General features: G+C 43.4%; 1 protein-coding gene and 1 long non-coding RNA gene across 4 annotated transcripts in view; both read right to left on the bottom strand.

Annotated features, from left to right (window-relative positions):
• The window catches only part of LOC310750802, a 375,302-nt gene that overhangs the window by 328,861 nt on the left and 29,173 nt on the right, over window positions 1-17,268 (bottom strand). The window lies entirely within an intron of this gene.
• On the bottom strand, window positions 4,568-15,761 carry LOC310750485 (NXPE family member 2-like). Of its 3 annotated transcripts, none has more exons than XM_083588721.1 (6): window positions 15,597-15,761; window positions 14,655-14,724; window positions 11,994-12,690; window positions 9,916-9,977; window positions 7,439-7,657; window positions 4,568-5,627 (listed from the first exon to the last, which is right to left on the bottom strand). In XM_083588721.1, exons 1-6 carry the CDS (start codon window positions 15,681-15,683, stop codon window positions 5,092-5,094), a joined length of 1,671 nt encoding a protein of 556 aa, XP_083444847.1. In that variant the 5' UTR covers window positions 15,684-15,761; the 3' UTR covers window positions 4,568-5,091. The 3 variants fall into 3 exon arrangements, with proteins under 3 accessions (XP_083444847.1, XP_083444848.1, XP_083444849.1); XM_083588723.1 differs by having other exon boundaries at window positions 5,458-5,627; window positions 7,446-7,657; XM_083588722.1 differs by lacking the exon at window positions 15,597-15,761 and having other exon boundaries at window positions 11,994-12,686; window positions 14,655-15,311.

Raw genomic sequence — 17,268 nt, 5'->3', positions numbered from 1 at the left:
CCTGACATCACCTTATTTGACCCAAACAGACACACACACACAGAGAGAGAGAGAGAGAGAGAGAGAGAGCGAGAGAGAGACAGACAGAGAGCCAGCCAGCGAGAGAGAGAGAGAGAGAGAGAGCTAAGAGTTCAATCTGGGACAATATAAAACTGCCTTCCATTCAATATCAATTAACACCTCATTTATTCCAGTGGTTTCTGCAAGAAGAAGAAGAAAAATTCTCCAATGCACATTTAGAGGGGGAGAAATTGTCTAGCAAGTTCTCATCTAAATTGTAGAAAGGTTGACTGACCACATAGCCAATCATGAATATGGTTGCTTTGGAGAATTTCCTATTCGCTTCAAACAAGGAGTATCTGATTTTAATACTAGGTTTTTACACTGTTGTAACCTGCATTGGGACTTTGTGGTGAAGGATAGGCAGGACAACTAATCATTATTATTTATTTATCATCAATATTATTAGTAGGCTGTCTCTCCCATTCACAAGCACAGAGGTGAATTTCAGGACTCCTTCACTTGTTTCACTGCTCCCTCCTGGGAAAACTCACTGTTTACCTCTCAGTTGGTTTTTCTGCAGATTGATGTTTGTTCCCATTCAGCGGTAAACAGCGGGTTTCCCCGGGGAAAGCAGCGAGGCAAAGGAAAAAGCAGGAAAGCACAGGGCAAGTGGCAAACCTCTTGGACCTGAGCTTTCTGGGCACGAGACAAGCAGAAGTGTGGCTGAGCTGTAATGTTGCACAAACACTGTGGCAATAGAGGAATTCATATGCAATAGCTGCGCTTATAGGAATTCGTTGCGAAAGAGATTGCACCATTATTCTGCAACGAAGTTACCAGCAACCTGCTTTTGCATTCTCTTCTGCAACAATATTCTGTTGCATGCTCAGGCTCTGCACTCTCTCTGCCCCCCACCTCTCTGATGGAAAGGTAAATAAAGGACACAGCACGGCTTGAGTGGGGTCAAGTTTATTGACAACAAATGTAAGAGGTTTGGCACAGGCAGTTGGGCAACCATTTACTTCTGGCCCGCCTGCTGGAAGTGACACCAAGGCTCAACCCAGCAGCGGGGGTTCCTTACAACAAATAAGGGGGACCCCTGCGGGCGTCACTGCCAGTGCCGGATTTACATATAAGCTAAACAATCTATATCTTAGGGCCCCACTCTCTTGGGGGCCCCAAAAAAATTTAAAGGAAAAGAAACTGGATGTACATTTCCAAAATACAAGATAAAAAACAAATAAAATAAAACCTACATACAGCAACAGTGTTGTGTGTTGTGTAGGCTCCTATTAGGTTCATAAATTGCCATATTTATAGCATATTTTCAACACAAAAAACAGCAACAATTTGTTGTTGACAGTTGGACATAGAAAGGGCCACATTACCTTCAGTAGCTTAAAAAGGTAAAGGGACCCCTGACCATTAGGTCCAGTTGTGACCGACTCTGGGGTTGCGGCGCCCATCTAGCTTTATTGGCCGAGGGAGCCGGCGTACAGCTTCCGGGTCATGTGGCCAGCATGACTAAGCCACTTCTGGCAAACCAGAGCAGCACACGGAAACGCCGTTTACCTTTCCACCAGAGCGGTACTTATTTATCTACTTGCACTTTGACGTGCTTTCGAACTGCTAGGTTGGCATGAGCAGGGACCGAGCAACGGGAGCTCACCCCGTCGCGGGGATTCGAACCGCCGACCTTCTGATCGGCATGTCCTAGGCTCTGTGGTTTAACCCACAGCGCCACCCACGTCCAGTAGTTTAGGGCCTCATCAAATCTAAATCCAGCCCTGGACACTGCTTTGAGGAGTGCTGAGGTCCAAGCTCCTGCCTGGGCGTACAGACACAGAAGCAACTCCTCCTGGCCCCCTTTAACAAGATACCCTAGATTTTGGGAGGCGCAGGCAGAGATTACAATCTTCTTACTCCCCAACCAAGATTAAGGCTTACCCAATGCCTAAGCCACCGAATTGGTGATGTTTCCTATTTAGAATTACTTTATTATTTCAAAAAGTGAAAATCCAAACACGAGAGTTGTTGGGCTTTTGGGGGGGTGGGGCAAAGTTGTTGTTGAGCCCTTTTTTTTGCTTTTTAGTTGAGCTTTCTAAAAAAAAAAAGTTTTTGAGCTATTTTTAATAAAATTTGCCAAAATCTACACTTCCGACATGGGTTGCCATACGTCCAGATTTCCCTGGACATTTCTGCGATTTCCGCCCGTACGCTGTTTTCGACTGCCGTATTCTGCCTACGTCCGGGGAATTCTGTATGTATGGCAACCCTAATATAGAGGACAATTCCCCCTTCAAAGGAGGGTACATGACCACTCCAGCAGAAGTGCATCTTCTTACCACCTCCTGCCCCACCTCCAGGGACAGCGGGCAGGGGAAACAAAAAAAAAAAACTGTGACAGAGCCAGTGCCTACAAACAAAGGCAGAACCCCTTTAGGACCAGCGGACTACACAGGCTTTCTGTTGGCTCCACACCATTGCTGGAGCAATGATTTGTGTATTTAATTTGCCACTCTTTTAAACCAAGTTGTCATTAAGGATTTATGGAAGGATGACTGTACTTTCAAGCCACATCCTATGCATGCATTTAGAGTTATAACCTAGCCTGAAAAGCTTGGAATCGGGAAGAAGAAGCAGTGGATTCAAATGCGATTGGATCTGGTCTCTTGTTACTGTGAGCCAGGCCCATGCTGAGCTTCTCTGAGGCCTAGGTCCTGTTCTTGGCATGACAGCCTAAGTCCGGCAGGCCCCTAGTGGGACCCGCTGGCCAGCTGAGCCCTCCGAAGCCTGGGGCAACTGCATACCCTCCAAGTGTCCCGTTTTTCCAGGGACAGTCCCAGTATTACCAAAGCCATCCCGGTTTCTGATTTGATTCTGGAATGTCCCCATTTCTTCTACCGGTGCTGCCGCCACTGAGCTCAGAGAAGAGGAGAAGCCAGCCCTTGTCCCAAACGATGACAATGGGGTTGGTGGCTGCTGTGAAGGAGCAGGCAGAGGGCAGGACCACCCTGAGCAGAAAGAAAGGGGAAGCGGAGCACATGGAGCCTTGATTTTTTTTTTAATGCATTGTGCATCTGCGTCTAATCTTGCCCCTTTCTAAAATGTGTCTTTCTTTTTTTCTAAATCTACCAAAGAATAAAATTCAGTGAGCCCAATAGAAGACATTGCATTCAACATTGGGAATAAGCAATAAATCACTAACCAGTAAGAGAATGTTGCAATGATGACCCTAGGCCCTAAAATCTCTGTTCTCCTTGGTTTGTGATAATGGAACAAATAAAGGATTTGGCTTCAATCAATCCTGAGATTGGCTAACTCAGCGCAGAAAGCAAATTGCCCCACTCTAAGATTTGATTTACATTCTCCACTGTGTAATGTCTGTTAAGCATCAGTGGGTCCTCATGAGGACTTTGAACTTGCGTTTCTTTTCATTTGATTCTGTATGGATTTGCACTCTGCTCATCGCCCGACACACTCATTGTTATCTCTACATTGGCTCCCCCATTTGGCCTCGGTCTGTAGGGAGAAATACTCGTTTCGTTTCTTAATCAGATGGCATCGGGACCACAAAAAGATGTCACTTGGCTCACCTTCAAGATGCTGCAGAATTATCTGTTGATTTTTTTTTTTTTGCTAGGGCAATACACCAGCTTGGGCTACACCCTCTAGAATGCTAATGAACTCTAATGGCTTGCTCCTTTGGGAGCAAAGGCAGGATACAAATTAAACAAACATAGGAATTAAATAATTATTTTAGGACATCTACCAGAGCTTTCCTATCAATTCCCAGTGACTTTTGGTTTTACCACATGAAAGGTGGATTGATGGACTTTTCATTCAAAACCTGAACCCAGAGATCACAGCGAGTTGTCTGTATCGCTGGGCAAGGAGACAGTTTCAGTGTGTTGTCTATGGAATATTGACCATTAGTTCTGGCTCTACATGGGTGCTGCTAGATTTAAGAAATGGGGTCAGCTGTTAAACACATTTCAGAAAAAGGGGGAGTAGGGAATCAGGTATACCTGGTTAGTCCATTGTATATGGATATAAAACGTATCCCCTTTGCAAATGGGGTAAGGGGCATCATGTGGGTGACATTTCTGCTATCACTGGCATAAGGGCAGATCACAATCTTTGTATATTTTAAAGTACTGTACAGTTGGAACCTTTTCTTTATTTTCTTGTAAACTGCTTTGAGTTCTGAGTTTTTTTAAAAAATCAAGTGGTGTAGAAATTTTATGAAATAAGTAAATAAGATTTGCAAAATTTCATGAAATAAGTAAATGAGATTTGCATTCTTTGACCTTAAGATGGGCTATTAAACCCCAGGTAATTCCACGTAATGTTAGACTACAGTTCCCATTACCTCCTGGTGCTTGGCTGCGCTGGCAGGGGCTTATGGGAGAAACTAAGGACATCTGGAAAGCCACAGGTTAGCTGCTCCTAGACAAAATATTGCAGTGCTACTGTTTTCTTTTCCTGTCCTTTGGTGTGTCATCTGGATGAAGTAGGACACCAAAATAATTTTTGGAGCTTAGGAGGTGATGATGTATTCACAGAATCCTAGGACTGTAGAGTTGGAAAGGACCATGAGGGTCATCTAGTCCAACCCCCTACAATGCAAGAAACTTTCACACAAATTGTTGCTGTATCATGATAGCGTAGCAACAGCAGTTCATTCTCTGGTGCTCCCCTTGGTACAGAATGCAATGACCAGTTTACTAAGTGCTACAGCATGTTGTGATCATATTACATCAGGAGTTGTTTTGTTTGTTTGTTTTTGAGTAGGAACTCAGGGGAACAGAGTTTTTCTCTTTTTTGAATTTATTTTTGTTGTTGTTGTTGCCGGGGTGGAGCTGGAATTTTTCATGAGGCTTGGATGAAGTTTACGAGCAAGTTTAGGTGATACTAGATTGACCCTCAGCAAGGCTCTTCTGGGATTCTTATGGAAACCCAATGGGACAAAATTATGCACATGCAACATTTGACAAAGGGCCTCATGCATTAAACAAACATACTTGCTGATCCAAAATATGCTGCTCTGTTTAATTAAAGTTTGCACACTAGCCGTGCTTTAGTGTATTAACAAATATGAGTTAGAAACATAACAATTTGATTCCAGACTACGTCTTCTGGGGGGTGACCTTGGTGAGCTTTGTAGGCAATTGCCATGTCCCAGGCATCAATGAAACCAACATTAAGATGCCGAAAAATATCCTTTGTTGCAAGGTATTGGGCATAGCCATGGAAGTTGCTATATAGCTCCTGGTCATCGTCCATTTCCCGGGTGTTCTCTGCTTTGATGATGACCTTTGTATCTGGGCTCCTCAGGAGAAGGCGCTGGATGGCTCCCCGGATGTTAACCATCCTTCGAACGAAGAGCTCAATGGGGAAGGGGCGGAAGTGCTGGCCCAGGGAGATGACAACCACCGTGTCTCTGTTGCCTTCCACCATGTCAATCACTCGAGCAATGTAAGTGTGAGATTTCATTGAGTGCATAAAGAAAGATAAAAAGGGATGCCCATGCCTTCTCCAATGGATTGTAATGTTTTTGGTCATGTCCACAACAACAGAACTCTGGATTATGCTCTGTCCTTGGGTATCAAAGTACGAAAGCGCTAATATGGGAACAGATGCAAAATAAAGACAAGTTACATATATATATGTAAAATCCTCTGAGAAATCAATAGACTATTTCAAGTGGGGCGAAACAGAAATGGAAAAGGAACAGGACAAGCCAGTTAATTACTGTATTTTTCGCTCTATAAGACGCACCAGACCACAAGACACACCTAGTTTTTGGAGGAGGAAAACAAGAAAAAAAATATTCTGAATCTCAGAAGCCAGAACAGCAAGAGGGATCGCTGTGCAGTGAAAGCAGCAATCCCTCTTGCTGTTCTGGCTTCTGTGATAGCTGCGCAGGCTGCATTCGCTCCATAAGACGCACACACATTTCCCCTTACTTTTTAGGAGGGAAAAAGTGAGTCTTATAGAGCAAAAAATATGGTACCTTGTACAAAGTTCTGAATAAAACACTAAAAGATAATCAGGAGACCAGGAATTGAAAAACCAAAACTGATATCAAGTGAAAATAATTTGCAAATATATTGGTCAGAAGCTATAAAACACAGACTTCTTTGTAAATGCCCGCTATGTAGCCCTGCAAGGTCTCATATTCCATTTGCATAGACCTACGTCTAAATAAAGGTCCTCTTGACAAAAACAGATGGATCTGTTGTTGTTTTAAAAAAGTTGCTCCACTTTTACAATGAGAAATATATTGAACCTAATAAAACCACCTTTGCAGACTTGGGGGTCCCCGCACTCCTACTTTTTGCGAGGAAAACTTACTGAGCAAAGATGTTGCTTGTTTAATAGAGAAACAGCCAAAAACATCCCCCTGCAGCAAGTCTAGCTCTCTTTCTTAGGCACAACTTACTGCTCTCCCATACACAAGTCCCCCAGAAAAGTTCCTTGCTCTTTGCATAACCTAAATGAGTGAATACAGAACAAGCACATCTGTGTCTACTGTATATCTCTATTTCTCTATCTAGCTATCTATCTATCTGGGGATGTGGGTGGCGCTTTGATCTAAACCACTGAATCTCTTGGGCTTGCTGATTGGAAGGTTGGCGGTTCGAATCCCCACAATGGGGTGAGCTCCCGTTGCTCTGTCCCAGCTCCTGCCAGCCTAGCAGTTCAAAAGCATACCAGCACAAGCAGATAAATAGGTACCACTGTGATGGGAAGGTAAATGGAGTTTCCGTGCACTCCAGTACTCGTCATGGTGTTCTGTTGTGCCAGAAGCAGTTTTTGTCATGCTGGCTACATGAGCTGGAAAAGTTATCTGTGGACAAACGCCACTTCTCTCAGCCTGAAAGCGGAGATGAGCGCTGCACCCCATAGTTGAATTCGACTGGACTTAACAATCCAGGGGTCCTTTACCTTTTACCTTTACTATCGATTGATCAATCTATCAGCCTATCTATCTATCTATCTATCATCTATCTATATCTATCTATCTATCTATCTATCTATCTATCTATCTATCTATCTATCTATCTACCTGCCTATCTATCTATCTATCTATCTATCTATCTATCTATCTATCTGTGCTGGATTCTTTCTAACCATACCACTTCAGCCACCAAATAGAATGATCTCTCACAACATTCCCTTCATTTCACAAAGCTCTCCAACTTTCACTAAACCCTCCTGCCATCCAAGGAAAGTGTCTCTAATCAGGCTTTCACTGCAACCAGATCAGTTCATGTGGCTCTTTATAGCCAACACCAAGCTGTACAGAAGTCTTCCTACATTACTATTATTATTATTATCATTAAATAATAAAAGTTTCTGGGTACATAGAAGTTGATACTGTTAATAGGTCAAATGCTACATTGTGGTTTCTCTGGGTGGGAAAACGTACTGCTCACTCTTTTGGAGAGATGCTCGATCCATTGCCACACAGTTGAGTCTCCCAGGAGGAAAACCTGCTTTCCCTGTAAGCAAGAGTAAACATTATCCAAGGTGCTGCCATTGAGCACTTTGCAGAAAGCAGGATACCATTGGTTCTGCCAAACAAAGCCACTGGGAGATGGGGAAGTCATCCCGACTCTGCAGTTCATGTTAGCCATTGTCTTCTTCCCTACCAAAAGGAAAAGAAGAAATGAGAAGATGAAAATAGTATGGAGGATTCTGTTTGAGCTTTAGAAACCCCATCAGTCAACTTGACCAGCTCTGTATTTGGGGGGGTTTAACAACTCATGGGAAAGGGGTCCTTGGGGTGGGGGATGTTGTTCTCTTTCAATATCGAGACCCACCTCTCCCCGTATGAATAAACTTGGACTCTGTGATCATCCTCTGTAGCCCAGAAGATGGCAACAAGAGAACGGGCCTTTTTTGTGGGGGCTCCCCACTTGTGGAATGCTCTCCCCAGGGAGGCTCGTCTGGAGCCTTTGAAGGAAAAAGAGAGACCCTCTTGGCCTATGTGTCCATAATGTTGGCTTCTCCCCAGTTAGATTATGATTACAAATGGCATGACCTACTAAGTAGAACCCATTTAGCTGTCCACAAGGTGCTTTCAAGAAGCAAAAGTCAAACTGTCCACTTGCAAGGGACCTTGTGGTTGCACATTTCCTGAAAATGCTGGTGCAGATCTTGTGTTTAGAAATTTCCTGGTAGTGTGTGTACTTTTAGGGGGAAGGTATAAATTGTTCAGACTTTGTGGGTGGAGATTTCCTGGCATTTTCAGTAAAGCAATGACCAGGAGGGAAGGAATAAAATAAAATAAAATAATTCTTTCCAGTAGCACCTTAGAGACCAACTAAGTTTGTTATTGGTATCTGAAGAGGTGTGCATGCACACGGAAGCTCATACCAATAACAAACTTAGTTGGTCTCTAAGGTGCTACTGGAAGGAATGTTTTTTGTTTTGTTTTGTTTCGCCTACGGCAGACCAGCATGGCTACCTACCTGTAACTAGGAGGGAAGGGACAGTGGCCAAAAGATTCTGGGAATTGAGCCCCATGCATTGAGCCCCAAGGTTTTCTGTTGAGACCTATGCCTATGCTTAATGCCACATGTATGTAACCCATTGTAATCAGGATCAAACGTTTCTCACATGTAACAATGTACTGGAACAGTCTAAGTATTCACTGTGTGCTCATCAGAGGTGCCCAAATTCTTTGGGTGCTAACCCACTCTGTGCCTTCTGCTATAACCAAATAAACTGCTTTTTGTTTTCCACTCCCGGTGTGATCATTGGCTAAGTTAACCCTGTTTGAATTGGATACTTGTCCACAACACTTTCATCAATTCAATTTACATACTGCCCTTTATCAAAAGATCCCAGGGCTGAGTACAACAATAAAAACACATTAGAGAACATCAATGATAAAACATAATAAAAAGCATACTGACAGACAGCCTATTAATAAAAGAGTCATCATTGTAACAGTCATCTCCTCCGCTTTCACAGACCATAATTTAATAGCCATAGGCCTGGGTAAAGAGGAATGACCTTTGAGTGTAGACAACTGTAAAAAGGGAAGAGTTGTGTTCATTGCTCCATGCTGTTTCAGAGGCGGATTTAGCAGAGCATGACCTGCATTGGTAAAAAGGTAAAAGTAAAGGACCCCTGGACAGTTAAATCCAGTCAAAGGCAACTATGGGGTTGCGGCACTCATCTGGCTTTCAGGCCGAGAGAGCCGGCATTTGTCCAAAGTCAACTGTCCTGGTCATGTGGCCAGCATGACTGGTGCAACAGAACACCGTGACTGAAACCAGAGCGCATGGAAATGCTGTTTACCTACCCACTGCAGAGGTACCTATTTATCTACTTGCATTGGCATGCTTTTGAACTGCTAGGTGGGCAGGAGCTGGGACAGAGCAATGGGAGCTCATCCCGTCGCGGGGATTTGAACCACCGACCATCTGATCGGCAAGTCGAAGAGGCGCAGTGGTTTAGACCACAGTATCACCCGCGTCCACTGGGCACCGAGCTGAGAGGGCGCTGCAGGGGTCACTGCAAAAATGACTTGGAACAGAGGGCGAGAGGCAGGGGGTGGGATTTTGGTGTCACACAGGACGCCTCTGAAATGTGAAAGCCCAAAGTCTGTCACTGCGTGTTTCTGCTCTGATCACACCCACCACTGGAATACAACCCTGGAAGGTTATCCAAGAGGTAAGGTGGCCCTCACATTGAAAGGATTGCCCATTTATATGTAATATATGGCAGCCATTGTGGTGGTGTAAGCCTCTTCCTGGCAAGTTGGGAGTATAGGATGGTTCTGCCCATCTCAAGGTATTTGAAGGCTGTGATGTGCTAAAAAATGTATCCCAAATTCCTACATTCATTATATGTGCCAACAAAACGTTGCATTGAGAACTGGAAGGTCTAACTCACTGCCACAGGATACAACATGGATGCCCACAAATGGATGCAGGATCTCAGCTCCAACTTTGTTCCTTCAAGGGGGAAAAAAGGAAGTCAGCATATATGGAATATTTCCATCATCAATGTTTCCCACTAAATTCTCACATCTAACATGTTGCTGCTGTAAATGGAAGGTGAATCTTAATCTGATTTTGCAAAGCCTTTTGTACATTGTCAGGTTTTTATTGGGTCAAGTAGAAAATGACATTAAAATGGACCTGATAAAAAGAAAGAAATTTGGTTCAATTCACTCCTTGTGCAATGAATGCTTAAGGGAAATATTTGTTCTATTACTTGCATTTCCCCTGTAAAGTATTCCGCATTACAGTGGTACCTCGGGTTAAGTACTTAATTCGTTCCGGAGGTCTGTACTTAACCTGAAACTGTTCTTAACCTGAAGCACCACTTTAGCTAATGGGGCCTCCTGCTGCTGCTGCGCCGCCGGAGCACGATTTCTGTTCTCATCCTGAAGCAAAGTTCTTAACCTGAAGCACTATTTCTGGGTTAGCAGAGTTTGTAACCTGAAGCGTATGTAACCTGAAGCGTATGTAACCCGAGATACCACTGTATAATGTACTGTTTTTCTGTCTTTTTATTGGAAGCCTTTCTGAATGCTGCACACCAATATTTTAAATAAATGTAAGTTCTGATTGTGACAAGTATGACTTCTATATTGTTGTAATGTAATTTTATTTATTTATTTATTTGCTCTGGAGCTTCCCCCACAAAAACCCATGCTTTAACGCTGAATTGGAGCAAATGGCAAACCACAAAAACCCAAAATTGCTGTTTTTTTGTGCTTCAGCTTTAAGGAGCGAGTTTTGTGGGTGAAACTCTTGGACAAAGAGAAGAGCACTCAGACATGGAGCTATAAAGCACAGATCTGTGCCTAGGAAGTGTAGGAAGAACGGTGAGTGTGGATAAGCCCGATATTGGTGCTCTGAGGATTGTCTGGGTCTGGATCTTAGAGATTAACTAAGATACAAGTTAACAGAGAACACAGGGTAAAGATGTGCCCACACAACCAACACCACTCCAACCACTGTTCACTTCTATTGCAGAACTTGTCCAATCTTCAGCTGGAAATTAAGCAATTGTTTGCCCCACATAACTGTTGAAAGCCAATATTTTGCAACACAAATGTGTATTTAACTGGTGATGTAACAAACTGCCTTTGTGATGCATGCTGAAGCCTTGGATTCAACAGATGAAACCTTCTTCCCATCTTCTTCCTCAATACTGCAATCAGATTCCAATAATCTTGAGGAACTTGCCTCATCATTGTATTGAGCAACCAAGCCGGGAAGAGGATCTATCTTGGGAGAGGAACTGCTTACCCATTTGTAATCATTTCAGCCTGCACAACCCCAGAAGGGGCACGTACACAAACAAAAGAAGAAGAAGAAGAAGAAGAAGAAGAAGAAGAAGAAGAAGAAGAAGAAGAAGAGGAGGAGTTTGGATTTGATATCCTGCTTTATCACTACCCGAAGGAGTCTCAAAATGGCTAACAATCTCCTTTCCCTTCCTCCCCCACAACAAACACTCTGTGAGGTGAGTGGGGCTGAGAGACTTCAAAGAAGTGTGACTAGTCCAAGGTCACCCAGCAGCCCATCTAGCCCAGCATCTGACCAAAAACCTGCAAGCAGAGCATGAGCATAAGAGGTCCCTCTCCTCCTGTGGTTTCCAGCAACAGATATTCAGCATTGCTGACTCTAGCTGTGGAGGCAGAGCATTGCCACCATGGCTAGTAGCCACCAGTAGCCCTCACCTCCATGAATTTGTCAAATCCCCCTTTAAAGCCATATCCCTAACTCCTGTTTTTAGACACTTCTAAAAGACACCGCATTGCACCCGCTTATTCATCATCGACCCTGGGGATTCTGTATGGCTTTCCGACTGCCAAAGAGCTCCAGAGAGCAAACACACAGACCCAAATGTCTCAAAATGAAACATTCACAGAATGAACAGCAGAATTCTTAAAATACCCGGCTGCGAGTTATGAAATGCATTGACAGTTGGCCTTAAGAAGAGACAGGAGAGTGAAATACCTCTTAAAGAGTCTTTGTTCCAAGTCTGTGAGGTAGGATTTGTATGTTAGTTCAGGCTGAAGTTTCACAAGAGCTTCACATGGCACCCTCTTTGGTTTTACACAGTAGAAGGCTTCCTGGTCTCGTTCATCAAGATACTCACATACATCTGCAGTTGTGCTTCTGACAAAACCACACTTAGTGGAGACGTGTGAGGCCCCATTCAGAAACTTGCCCCTGAAATCTATTTTGTCATAGCCTCTCTTCCTCGCAGCCCACAGTGCAGAAACTCCTTCGCTGGGGTGGATGAGCAAGATGGACACTCTGACATCGCCCTCCCAAAATAAAGTGAAATTGACCAGGTATGTCCCATTCTTATAGTCTGTGATGTGCCCAGAAGCTCCAGCCCCAAGACTTGAAGAGTAGATCCTCGCTCGTAAAAAGTCTCTTCCGTACTTCTTTCTCTCCCCCAAGTAGTTGTACAAATCTAGCCGAACCATCAAGGGGTCTCCAACGCAATAAGAACCCTTTTGGTTTAATATGGTGGCCTTGCTGTTCCTGGCACTTGTGGTGGTCATTATATCTGTGAAAGTGACACTGGGCATCAACTGGTTCAGCTTTCTCAGAATGTCTTTTACTTCTTTGTCATTCTTTTCCCACTCTATCCTCATATTCATCAGGATGTCTCCTTTCATGGGCAAAATTCTGTTCCTGCTGTCTTTGATGGAAGAATTTTTGTTTAAAGAATCAAAATACTTTCAAATTAATCAAAAAAGTGATTACAAGTAAACCTGAATGCTAGGAAAATATGGGATTCGTTCATAAAAGTCTAGGAAGCATGGGAAGAAAATCAGTCACATTTTTTAAAAACAATAATATGCTTTGTTTTAATCAAACCCCTACTGGATAATCTGCCTGGAAAATCTGAAGCATCCCATATTAAATATCTTTTGGATGACAGGGCTAATGATATTACACTGGCCGTGGCAAAGTTTCTCTCGGAAGTTAAAAGAATCAAGGATCATCATGCTTGAGACAAACAAAATGACCGCCTCGATTCCTCTCTCTTTTGTGGTTGGCTGTCTTAACTGTATTTTGTTCTGAAATTGTTTGGTGGGTCTTTGGACCGCAATCAAGATTTTATTTATTTATGCTTTGTTTTAAAATGTATTTTATAATTTTCCCTAATCAATTACTTTAAGTAATGGCTGGTGTGGATATTAATATTGGCATTTTTTACATTACTTTTCAGTATAAAAAAAGGGGAAAAAGAGGCTCCTATAAAGGCTTACAAATATCAATTTAAAATATTCACGTAGCATCCTTCATCTTCTAGATTCTCTTCCCCCTCTGCCTCCATGCTGTCAATGTACGATTGCTCTCAGAATAGCAAAAGCTCATATTTTTGGAGGTTTGTCCACACTTCCTCTAGTCCTGCTCCTTTCCTCAAGCGAAATCTGCTCTTTAGTGCTCAATCAGATCAAACAGCAATTTGGGTTTCCTCCAGATCAGTGTTTGCTCCGATTGAACATGAAATAGCAGGTTTTCCTGGGAAAGGAGAGCGGTAAGTGGAAAACTGCTCAGACCCATATCTAAAAAGCATGGATCAAGCAGAAAACAACAGCCCCATGCTTTCTAGGCTGTGGTGTAATGTGGGTTGCCAGGACCACGTGGAGGGGTGGGAGCAAGAGAAACCGAAGGAGTACACATGTACATTCAACGGCTTAACATCATCCATGTCACACAGGAGATCGCAGCCGCAGAGATAAGAAAAGAAGAGTTGTTTCATACTCCGGAGAGGTCACTTCCTGGTTTACATAGAGAAGCTGTTTTCAATGGAGCTGAGTGATGGAAGCACACACAGCTGTATTGCGGCAGCTCCAGGTGTTGAAATTTGGCGCCCCTAACAATTTTGCACCTGGGGCAACCGCCCCTGTGCCCCCCATGCTACGCCACTGTTTCCAGGCATGGAACAAGCAGAAGGGTGGACGAGCCCAGGGCTTCACAAGCCCATTTGCTCCACTACTTTCATCCGGGAAAACCCGTGATTTAGCATTGCATCAGGACAATTGGGAATTGAGTTTTTCTGAGAATTGCTGTTTGTTCTGATTTAGCGCTAAAGAACTGGTTTTCCAGGAAGAAAGGCAAAACTGCTCAATGTTAGCTGGAAAGAATGGGTCAAATGGAAAACTGTCCAGACCCCTGTGCTTTCTAGGCACAAACAAGCGGAAGTGTGGGCGAGCTTTTAGGCCCCTAGTATACTTCCCTGCTATGCTATGCATCTACCTGTACTGTTCCCCCAATACCTGTTCCTGTAAGGATTTTGCTTTCCTGACTCAGTGCTGGGTTATAACCTAGGAAGATTTCCCTGCTGGTTCCGTCTGCATCTTCCAGGTTGAGATAATGCTTTGCTTTTGAAGCACCCTTCTCTTTCAAGTATAGATGCTGCTGCTGCTCTCGCATCCTTCACTTCTCCCTCACTTTCATTCTAGTATGTGAGGAGGAAGAGAGCATTCCACCCCACACAGTTGTGAAGTTCTGTGAAGACCAGGCTCAGCTTTGCCTTTGACAAGCGCCAGCAGCGGCCAGCCTCTGGAGACATAAGGCCAAAGGGAATGGGAGGAGGAGGGAGCAGGGAAAGAGCTGGTAGGGAATAGATATGAGAACTGAAAAAGGCCTCACCAATGTCACCAGCAAAGTGATTGATCTGATTTGATACATGGCTCATCGTGATACCTCTGAAGATGAGAATCTGGAGCATGCAATGAGAAAGAAAGAATTACAAGCGTTCACAAGGAGAAAACAGAGCAGTAGTAAGGCACAATTCCCAAGCAAAACCTCCATGTGGAAGCATATCTGAATAGCAGGTGCCAGGGTCAAAATAATTAGGGAAGGGCAACTGCCTTGAGCCCCCAACCACACATTTGCGGCCTCCACAACCATCCAGTTGGCTGCAGTTGGTTGATAGTGGACACAGGTTTAAAAAACAATGTTCTTCCACAGGGGGGAAGGCTGCAATAAAAGGTTTTCTGAAAAATAGAGAAACATTTACTCAAGGTGAATATTGCATTTAAAATTCCATTCTGCGAAAGTGTCACACCACAAGAGCCAAACTATTTACTTCTATTTTTAAATGGTCACCAGAATCCAATCCATGTTGTATTCCAGGGCCATCAGGTGCTAATTAACTAAATGTCTTAACAACAACAACAACAACAACTTTTTATTTATACCCCACCCATCTGTCTGGGTTTCCCCAGCCACTCTAGGTGGCTAACAACAGAATATTAAAAATACAATAAAACATCAAACATTAAAAGCTTCCCTAAACAGGGCTGCCTTCAGATGTCTTCTGAATGTCAGGTAGTTGTTTATCTCTTTGACATCTGATGGGAGGGCGTTCCACAGGGCGGGTGCCACTGCCGAGAAGACCCTCTGCCTGGTTCCCTGTAACTTGGCTTCTCACAGTGAGGGAACCGCCAGAACGCCCTCGGCGCTGGACCTCAGCATCCGGGCAGAACAATGGGGGTAGAGACACTCCTTCAGGTTTATGTACATACACCATTTTTTAAAAAAAATCTTTATGAATTAGTTTGTGTTATTGAATAAGGTAAGACACTCTACCTGGGTATCAGTTTTGTAGATGTGGACAGTGTAGATGATGAAGAAACTGACTCCAAGCACGAGAGCCAGGAAGGCTGTTGAGGTCATGGTACAAACCAAAGATATTCCTGGCACCTCTGTCAAAAGGCACAGAGAAATTCCTTTTCACCGCCTTTGGTTTCAAACCTGTTGCAACCAAAGGCAAGGGGAGAGTAGTAATACTTTCCAACAGACTATTCTAGAATGCATGTTTTTAAAAACTCACTGAAAAATTCATTTAACCCAGTAGCCGTTAAGTACTGACATCAGAAAATCATTAGTAGAGTAGTAGGATCTCTCTCTCTCTCTCTCTCTCTCTCTCTCTCTCTCTCTCTCTCTCTCTCTCTCTCCTACTCTGTTGCACCCTTACTGATCTTATTATTAGGATATGCATTTCTATAATGCAAATAAATCTTTTAATAACTGAAAATACTGCTTATTTTCAGATATGAAGACCTCCACCTGGTTGTAGTTCCTGAGTCTTGAAAGGATGAATATGCACTCCCTACTTCTCTGAGTTGTAAGAATTCCCAGGTTATATATTGAAAATAAGTAAGTAAAATAATAATCATGTTGATAATAATACTTCCAGGGTAGAGATTACCAGCAGATGGCTTCCTTTGGAAAGTACTTGAGCCTTTGGTCCTTAAAAACAAGCAAGCAAGCAAACAAACCTTGCTTGTTTACAAATATATGAATAACACAGGTGGAGACCACTTTCAAACTCCTAGCTAGCCCTCTTTCTGGGTCTATCATTTCCTTGTTCAAAACTGCTTCTGTTGCTGTCTCTCTTTCTCTCATAGTGGGTGCAGGGTTCCCTCTTTTTCCTCAAAACTGCTGCCAACCACCTGACCTCGCCTCTAACTTCTGATGTTTGATCTCAAGGACGGAAGAAGGCATGATGCTCAGGCAGGCCATTTAAAACACAGACTCTCTGACTATAGGAATCAAAGTACAGTGCTGCACTGGGCTCAAGGACAGGTGAGGGAGCATAATATACAGAAAGAAATAAGGTGGGAGGGGCATAGAAGCCAATGCCTAGAGACTGAGGTCCCTCCCCCCCATTTTTTTTATGGGGACAGGCCCTACCAAAGTTGATGGCCATTGCCATTCAAATAGTGTGAATGTACCAATATAATGAAATGATTTTAGAATGTTGTATTATTTTACTGTTGTTAGCCGCTCTGAGCCCAGCTTCGGAGTGGGGAGGGCGGGATATAAATAAAATTTTATTATTAGTTTATTTATATCATGTGATTGATTATGCAGGGTAGGGCTTACCTGCCCCCCCCCTCAATATTTTATTCTTCCATCTGGGGATGGAAGAATCTTAGCAAATTTGAGACATAGTGTGGAAAAATGCTATGTGTATATCTGTACATTCTTTGCTCTTTGTTAAAAAAAAAAAGGTTTCTGTGGCCTCTGTTGATGTAGAGCAACACCGTCAAAGTCCAAAGCCTTGAACTCTTACCATGTTGCAGGCCTGTTTGGCTGTAGCAGCTTGGCAACAAATTCTGAAAGAGGGAGAGCGCTGCTTCGAGTATTTATAGGCGCCTGGATCAGAGAACTCCATTTTGATTGGTCAAGGGAACGGCAGGCTCTGATTGGCTGGAAGTTTTGGTTGGTGGATAAAGGGTAGTTAATTGTCAGTTGT

Source organism: Podarcis filfolensis (assembly GCF_964270895.1).
Source record: "Podarcis filfolensis genome assembly, chromosome: 15".
Lineage (NCBI taxonomy): Eukaryota > Metazoa > Chordata > Lepidosauria > Squamata > Lacertidae > Podarcis > Podarcis filfolensis.
Note: the sequence above shows the minus strand (reverse complement) of the source record. Positions and strands in the feature narration are given on the sequence as shown.

Bases quoted from the DNA above. Each gene is read 5' to 3' on its own strand.
- LOC310750485 (XM_083588721.1), bottom strand. From the start codon at position 15,683: ATGACCTCAACAGCCTTCCTGGCTCTCGTGCTTGGAGTCAGTTTCTTC. The intron at 14,725-15,596 runs GTAGAGTGTCTT...TGCATGCTCCAG, and splicing joins TCTACAAAACTGATACCCAG to ATTCTCATCTTCAGAGGTAT. The intron at 9,978-11,993 runs GTATTTCACTCT...TCCCCCTTGAAG, and splicing joins GAACAAAGACTCTTTAAGAG to GAACAAAGTTGGAGCTGAGA.